General features: G+C 67.4%; 1 protein-coding gene across 1 annotated transcript in view; it reads right to left on the bottom strand.

Annotated features, from left to right (window-relative positions):
- Positions 1-8,169, bottom strand: part of ESPN (espin) — a 39,020-nt gene that overhangs the window by 12,844 nt on the left and 18,007 nt on the right. The window contains exons 6-8 of the mRNA XM_007453290.1: positions 7,325-7,526; positions 5,877-6,148; positions 2,711-3,161 (exon numbers count right to left, since the gene is read on the bottom strand). Of these exons, the coding sequence (XP_007453352.1) occupies positions 2,711-3,161; positions 5,877-6,148; positions 7,325-7,526 (925 nt within the window). The remainder of the gene's footprint in view (positions 1-2,710; positions 3,162-5,876; positions 6,149-7,324; positions 7,527-8,169) is intronic.

Here is an 8,169-nt window from a genome sequence, read left to right as displayed (position 1 = left end):
GGGGGGGGTGGGGGGTGAGAGGAGGAGCTTTCCGGTCCGTCTGACCCTGGCTCAGGCTGCTCTGGGGCTCCTCAAGGGTGGTCCGCTCAGTTCCCAGCTTTGTTGGTGCTGAGGGCTGGGCTGGGCTGCCATTGGCCCTGGCCCCCCTAGCGAGGGCCTCAATCTTGGCATTGGGATGGGATAGGGCACCCAGCCCAGGCTCTGCTGCGAAGGGGTGTCTGGAGAAGCCCAGAGTCTATTTTTCTTCTGTTCCTAGTTTCAGCCTTGCTCCAGGCTGCCAAGGGAAGGCACTGACCTCAAAGTTGGGGGCCTTTCTGGAGGCTCAGCTGACGGTGGACAGGCTACCATGGGCTCTGGTCTGCAGGGGCTGCGGCTCCATAGGTACCCCAAGGAGCCCAGGCTGGCCCTACCCTAGACGCTACTGCAGCCTTGCATCCCTAGTCAGGGAAATGAAGCTATGGATGCTACCACTAAGCACGGTCCCCGAACCGAGTGGCTGCGTGAGGAAAGCAGCTCGGCCACCCCCTGCCAGGCTGGAGTGGAAGCATCAGCACCCAGATACCACCTCCTGGGCCTTCCAGGAGCCCTGGCGGGCAGGAGACTGTCCCGCGTTTCAGAAGAGAAGCCCAGGAACCCTGGTCACCAGTCTAGCTCTTAAAAAAGGATGCTCGGGGATTCACCAGGAGGGGGAGGGCAGAATATGATGGGTTACTGGCCTTGACCCTTATAGCCAGGCCCTGATGGGTTACTGGCCTTGACCCTATAGCCAGGCCCTGATGGGTTACTGGCCTTGACCCTATAGCCAGGCCCTGATGGGTTACTGGCCTTGACCCTATAGCCATGCCCGGGCCGTAGCTAGCTTGGGAGAACAAGAGAAAGCAGCCAGGAGTGCAAGAGTGACTCAGGATAGATGTGGGGCAGGAAGGTTGGCCAGCAACCCTGCCTCCCTGAAGCGAATTCCACTCCTCTGAGCTTCCCTCTAGCACCACCAGCTCATCAGAAACAGCAGCCACCAGAGCTGGGAGGCCTTCCCTACTGGGTGGAGGGCAGGGCCAGAGAGGGAAGGGGACTTGCCCCAGGTCACACAGCCCTGTCCTGCTCTGGCAGGACCTAAAGCAACCCCAAGCCTCCCCTTAGGGTCAAGTCCTCATTGGGGTGGGGTGGGTGCAGAAAGATCAAAGAGGAAAAGAGGAAGCACCAGGGCAGTGGCAGCCGCCCGGAGCGGGGCGGGGGTGGGGGGAGGAGGGGGTCTTGGTTTCTCTCCCGCTTCAGGGCTAGCGCCGCCCCCCACCCCTCAACCCGCCCCTACTCACTGCCAGTAGACGAGGAGGAGCGACGCTGCCCGCAGCCAGGGCCAGAGCCCTCGAAGGGCAGAGGAGGAGCGGGCGGCGGCGGCGAGCTCAGGGCCTCGGGCAGGGGCGGCGGCGGCGGGGGCGGCGGGGGCAGCTCCCTGGACGTCTTGGGGTCCGCGCCGCAGCCGTTGTGCAAGTGGTTCCCGGGGAGCAGCGCCGCCTGCGGGGGAGCGGAGGGGCCAGCGAGTGAGACGCGGGCGGCCTGGCCGGGTCCCGGGCGGCCGGCGGGTGCGGGCTGGCGGGCACGCACCTCCTCGCTGTGCGCCATGCCCGGGCGCGCGGCCAGCGGCTCCCCGGGGTAGCGGCCCAGCTGGCGGTAGTAGTCCCCCGTGCTGGGCTGCTTGCTGAAGGCGCGGGGCTTGCGGCTGGAGTCCTGCCTCCGCAGCCCGTTGCGGCCGTCGCGGGAGCTCAGCTGCGGGAAGACAGCGGGCGGAGTGAGCTTCGGACACTTGTCCCTTCCGCCTCCCACATCCCTCTCCCCGCCTCCCCAGCTCTTAACCTTCCGGGGGCTCGCGGCCAGCCGCGGTCCCAGACCCTTCTGTTCTCAGAGCGGGGATGGGGCGAGGGTCCTGCGGGCCTCGGTGAAAGGGCACTCTCGGTCGGCCCCACAGGGAGGGGTTCTGGGCGCGGGCCAAGGGGCGCAGGGGCCCCCACTGTGGCTAGAAGGGGCGGGCCGAGGGGCGGGGTGGCCCAGCCCAAACGCCAGGGGGAGCTGGAGAAGGGGTAGCTCCCAGCTTAGGCAGCGCTAAGGCCTCAGCCGTACCCCACTCCCGGCGACCGGACGGTCCCACGCGAAACCAAGGCTTCGCGCAACCCTCTCTTGCGGGAGTTCCGCCCCGAGGAAGTCCACTGCTTGCCCAGGGCCCTCAGCCGCCCGGTCCCGGCCTGGGGCTGCTCCTACCTGCGACCGTGCCGGTGGCCCCCGCTGTGCACCTGGCAGCGGGGGCGGCAAGGACTCGACACCTGCGCTACCTGATCCTTCCTCTCAGGTTACAGCCCAGCCCAGCCCGCCCGCCCGCGCCTATGAGCGCCTGAGAGCTCTGTCGGCCTGACATCACCCAGGGCCTGCCAATCCCGGGCCGAAACCCCCAGCAGCCGGGAATGCCACGGGGGCGCCCACTGCTCCGCCAACACCTGGCTGCTGCGCCGCGCCACCTAAAGCAACCCCAAGCCTCCCCTTAGGGTCAAGTCCTCATTGGGGTGGGGTGGGTGCAGAAAGATCAAAGAGGAAAAGAGGAAGCACCAGGGCAGTGGCAGCCGCCCGGAGCGGGGCGGGGGGGGGGGGAGGAGGGGGTCTTGGTTTCTCTCCCGCTTCAGGGCTAGCGCCGCCCCCCACCCCTCAACCCGCCCCTACTCACTGCCAGTAGACGAGGAGGAGCGACGCTGCCCGCAGCCAGGGCCAGAGCCCTCGAAGGGCAGAGGAGGAGCGGGCGGCGGCGGCGAGCTCAGGGCCTCGGGCAGGGGCGGCGGCGGCGGGGGCGGCGGGGGCAGCTCCCTGGACGTCTTGGGGTCCGCGCCGCAGCCGTTGTGCAAGTGGTTCCCGGGGAGCAGCGCCGCCTGCGGGGGAGCGGAGGGGCCAGCGAGTGAGACGCGGGCGGCCTGGCCGGGTCCCGGGCGGCCGGCGGGTGCGGGCTGGCGGGCACGCACCTCCTCGCTGTGCGCCATGCCCGGGCGCGCGGCCAGCGGCTCCCCGGGGTAGCGGCCCAGCTGGCGGTAGTAGTCCCCCGTGCTGGGCTGCTTGCTGAAGGCGCGGGGCTTGCGGCTGGAGTCCTGCCTCCGCAGCCCGTTGCGGCCGTCGCGGGAGCTCAGCTGCGGGAAGACAGCGGGCGGAGTGAGCTTCGGACACTTGTCCCTTCCGCCTCCCACATCCCTCTCCCCGCCTCCCCAGCTCTTAACCTTCCGGGGGCTCGCGGCCAGCCGCGGTCCCAGACCCTTCTGTTCTCAGAGCGGGGATGGGGCGAGGGTCCTGCGGGCCTCGGTGAAAGGGCACTCTCGGTCGGCCCCACAGGGAGGGGTTCTGGGCGCGGGCCAAGGGGCGCAGGGGCCCCCACTGTGGCTAGAAGGGGCGGGCCGAGGGGCGGGGTGGCCCAGCCCAAACGCCAGGGGGAGCTGGAGAAGGGGTAGCTCCCAGCTTAGGCAGCGCTAAGGCCTCAGCCGTACCCCACTCCCGGCGACCGGACGGTCCCACGCGAAACCAAGGCTTCGCGCAACCCTCTCTTGCGGGAGTTCCGCCCCGAGGAAGTCCACTGCTTGCCCAGGGCCCTCAGCCGCCCGGTCCCGGCCTGGGGCTGCTCCTACCTGCGACCGTGCCGGTGGCCCCCGCTGTGCACCTGGCAGCGGGGGCGGCAAGGACTCGACACCTGCGCTACCTGATCCTTCCTCTCAGGTTACAGCCCAGCCCAGCCCGCCCGCCCGCGCCTATGAGCGCCTGAGAGCTCTGTCGGCCTGACATCACCCAGGGCCTGCCAATCCCGGGCCGAAACCCCCAGCAGCCGGGAATGCCACGGGGGCGCCCACTGCTCCGCCAACACCTGGCTGCTGCGCCGCGCCTACCCCGCAGGCCAGATGTGGTCCCGCCCCCCTGCGCCTCTCTCCCTCCATCCTGGGCTGAGCACCCCAGGCTTCATCCCCCCACTCACCCCCTCCATCCGCCAGAGACAGAATTTGGGCCTCACCACGGGCAGTGCAGCCCCCCACGTCTGGCCCCCCGGGTTCCGGGTCACGCCCCCGCCCTTTCCCTTCCGCATCTGGAAACCATCGCCGGCTGCGTAAAGGACACCGACACCCGCGCCCAAGCCTCGGGTTTCAGGGGCGGCAGGCCAGGCTCGGGTGACAGCGCGGGCAGCCCACTCCGTCGCATCTGCCCCCGACTAAGCCCAGCCCGGGAAGAAAGACAGGAGGCGCAAGGGCCAAAGGCCAAGTCACCTGGCAGGGGCTGTCCCCTGCCCCACCCCCGGTCCGAGCGTCCCCAAGGTGGCCCCGGACCCTCCAAGCCCCACCCGGCCGGGCGCACGTTGCAAGGAAACGCGACACCGCGGGATTTGTTTTCTGGGCCAGCCTGCCCCCTCGGCGCCCCCTGCAGCCCCGAGGCGCGGACGCCACGACCCTGCTCCTGCCCGCGGTCCAGAAAAAGCCGGGGAGTGGGGCGGGGGGGGGGCGGCGCGGGGCACACAAAGGGCCCTTGTGGAGCGGCCCAGCGCCTGCCGCCGGGCACGCACACAACGGGAGAGGCACGGGGACCTCGCAGTCCTGGTGTTCTGGCTCAGGGGAGGGGCCGCAGCCCGGGCCGCCTGTCCTGTGGCTTGGGGCAGGGCCCACAGGCCTGGCCTGCAAAGTCCGCTGGCCCTAGGCCCCCTGCAGGCCTCTCCTGGGCCGCCTTCACCTCCTGGAGATGAAAGAGGAACCCACTGAGAGCCTGGTCTGAGGTAGCAAGAAGACTTGCAGTGGAGCTGTGTCCTCCCCTTCCCCCAGCCGGTGGCCCGGCGATGTGGGTCACCTGTGGGAACTGTTTACTGAGCTTGGCCCTGGAGCAGCTTGCCTTGGGCTCGAGAGAGAACTACAAGGTCAGGGTTCCCACAGGACCCTAGGGGGGCTCTATCTGAGTTCCCACAGGACCCTAGGGGGGCTCTATCCCACACTCAGCCACCTGGGGCCTCAGGCTGCCCTCCCCTGCGGCCTCAGACCAGCCTCCCTCTGTCCTCTTGGCCAGAACCCCAGGGCTTCCACTGGGCCTCCTTGCCCAGGACTCTCAGAGCTGTGCAGACCAGCCCTCTGCCCCCTCCTCTGCTCCAAAGCCTCAGCCAGGAACCCACAGGCCCTGCATCCGGGCACCCCACACTCAAAGTGCCCACACCGGATTGGGCCCCTTCTTACAAGCTTGCTTCTCCCCAGGGTGCCCATCTCAGGACTGGCTTGTCTACCCACCTGGGAGCTGAAGCACCAAACTGGGGAGCCAGCCTCCATGTTACCCCCGCATCCAGCCCCCAACGCTGAGAGGGTGCTGAGCCCTGCGGGTGCCCCCTCCCCTGGCCTCCACCCTCCTCCCAGCCCTCACCTTCACACTGCCTGCATCTCCCACCTGAAGACACTCCCTTAGGACCCTTTCTCCACTTGAGCCCGGAGCTGGGCACGTGTACGCCTGTGGAGAGGCAGGCAGTTTGCACATATTCTCTGCCGATTCCACGAGCTCCCTGCCACTCTGTGCAAGAGGTGGCGAGGACCCAGCTCCCGGAGAGGCATGGCTATCTGGGTATATGTTCCTTCCCCCCGCCCTGCCCCCCAAGTCCCCAAAGGGTGCTGGCTTTGTCTTCCTCATCTCTCTGTCCCCAGTGCTCAGCCCTGAGCCGCCAGGGGGCTGACCGGAAGCTTTGACTCCTGAACAGGCCATTGGACCAGGGACCACCTCCCCCCGCCCCTGCCGCCCGCCCCGTACCCACGAGCCCGGGCCACTTGTTGGCCTCTGCTGCCCCCGCATCAGCCCACTCCCAGGGCCAGAGGGCAGGCAGGTTGGGGAGGGCTCACTACCTCCTTCTTGAAGGCCTCGGTCTCCACATGGCGGAGTTTGTTCTTTGTCTGCGTGTAGATGTCAGCTGCTTGCAGCCCCGCGGGGGGCTTGGGAGCTGGGTAGCCTGGCGGGGGTGGGGGCAGCTGGGTGCCTGGGGGTGAGAACGGTGGAGGGAAGCTGGGTGGTGGCGGTGGTGCTTTGGGTCTCTCCATCCTGCTCCGGGGCAGGCCCTGCTCTGGGCTCAGCATGTCCATGTAGCTCTGTATGTCTGCAGCTCTCGTGCTGGGAAGCCCTGGGACAGAGGGAAGGCTGGGTCTGGGAGTTTGCAAAGAGGCTGCCCCCAGGCCCAAGACCCCCTCCTGCCCGGAAGCAACCTGCCACGGGAGTAGGCAGGCTCCGGGTGCAGCCTGACACGGCTCCACTGTGGGCCCCACAGGGCCGGGCCCACCCTCGCCCCGGCCCTGCCCACCTGCAGCCCTGCACTCGTTGGGGAAAGGCCTGTGCTCAGGTTTGAGCGGAACTGGCAGGGGGCCGCGGGCTCCAAGACAGGGCTGCGGGGCACAGCCACTTGGAGGGTGGAGGGGTGGCTCCTCGGGGCAGATGGCGCGAGTACGGACGGCCACACCGCATCTTTGCAGGGGGCCCCAGCAGCTCTGCAGGCCACCACCTGGCGGCGTAAAGCAGGCATCGCAGGTGGACAGACACCTAAGCTCAGGGCGCGGTCAGCATGCGTGAACATGTGTGCCTGGCTTCTGCCTGAGTGTGCATTCGTGTATGTTCCTGAATGTGTGTACGTGCTTCTTTGTACTTATTTTTAATTTTTTTGCTGTACGCGGGCCTCTCCCCGCCGTGGCCTCTCCCGTTGCGGAGCACAGGCTCCGGACGCGCAGGCTCAGCGGCCATGGCTCAAGGGCCCAGCCGCTCCGCGGCACGTGGGATCCTCCCGGACCGGGGCACGAACCCGTGTCCCCTGCATCGGCAGGCGGACTCTCAACCACTGCGCCACCAGGGAAGCCCTTCTTTGTACTTAGGAATGTGTTTGCATTGGTCTGTGGACCTGGGGTGCGTGAGTGCGCACACGTAGCGTCGGCGTCTGTATGGTTCTGTACGTGTGGTTGTGCGTTCATACCTGTATGTTGTGTGTACACATGTGTAGGTGTGCACTCTTGAGTGTGGGTAGGTGTGTGTAACGTCTGGGGAACATTTTGTGTGTGTGTGAGGATACTGAACTGCGTGTGGGCTGCACGCGGCTTTTGTTGGCGGGAGGGTACCTGTGGGTGTACAGGCATGTCTGTGATGGACACCCACAAGCGTGAGTGTCACCTGTCCTCCCCAGAACCAGCCCTCCTGGTGACCTGGGCAGCCTCCAGTGTCAGCTGCGAGCAGAGTGGGCCCAGGGATGGTCCTCAGGGCGCAGTGCTCTGGCTCCAGTTGGCTCTCCCTCCCCCCTCTCCCCAGGCCCACTCACCACGCGGGGGGCGCCGGCCCTTGATGCTGGAGTGGCCGGAGGAGCAGGACCCGTAGTTGGACAGGGTGCTGGCGGGCGAGCTGAGGTCAAAGTTTGGTGGCTGGACTGACATGGTGGTGTTGGGTGAGGACATGCCCGAGTCAGGCTGCTTGGTCTCCAGATCAGCGGATGGATCCCGTGACAGCACGCGGTGCTCCACGCTCTGAGCAGGAGAGGGGGCTGTGAGGGCAACCCCGCTCCAAAGACCAGCATACCCTGGGCCAGGGTCCTGCTCGGGCACAGCCTCACTGTGTGACCTCGGTCAATCCATTTCCCTCTCTGGGCTCCCTTCCCCATCATCTCTCAGGTTCTTCCCAGGCTAAGATTCAAACCCAGCCCTGCAGCGGCAGGACCGTGGATTCCTGGGGAACTCCCAGCCCTGGCTGGTCTCTGCTCAGGAGGGTTGAGAGGCTCTGCTCAGAAGAGAGAGAGGACGCTGGGCTGGACCCCAAGCGAGGGCGGCCACAGCACCAGCCTTACTCCTTTCTCATCAATGGGCAGAGGGCCAGGCTCCAGCGTGGCGAGGAGGCACCGGCGCTGCTGCAGCGGGTGGGAGCATTTGCAGTAGCTGGGGATAGGGGAGGGGTGCACGGCACCTGCAACTTGCAGGAAAGACTGATCTCCCGACCTGGCCAGCAACCACCCTGTCTCTCCTTGCCGGACTGGGACAAATCCCAACACGAGCCTAGCCCCTGTCTCCTGATGGGGCCTTTGGGGAAAGGATGGGGCCTGGGGTGGCCCAGCTGAGCTGGGGGGGGGGGGCAACCTGAGCTCGGCCATCCCCCACCACTGCCTCTCCCCTGCCC

The sequence above is a fragment of the Lipotes vexillifer genome, unplaced genomic scaffold (genome assembly GCF_000442215.2).
Source record: "Lipotes vexillifer unplaced genomic scaffold, Lipotes_vexillifer_v1.1 scaffold575, whole genome shotgun sequence".
Taxonomy (NCBI): domain Eukaryota; kingdom Metazoa; phylum Chordata; class Mammalia; order Artiodactyla; family Lipotidae; genus Lipotes; species Lipotes vexillifer.
This window is presented reverse-complemented; position numbering and strand designations above follow the sequence as displayed.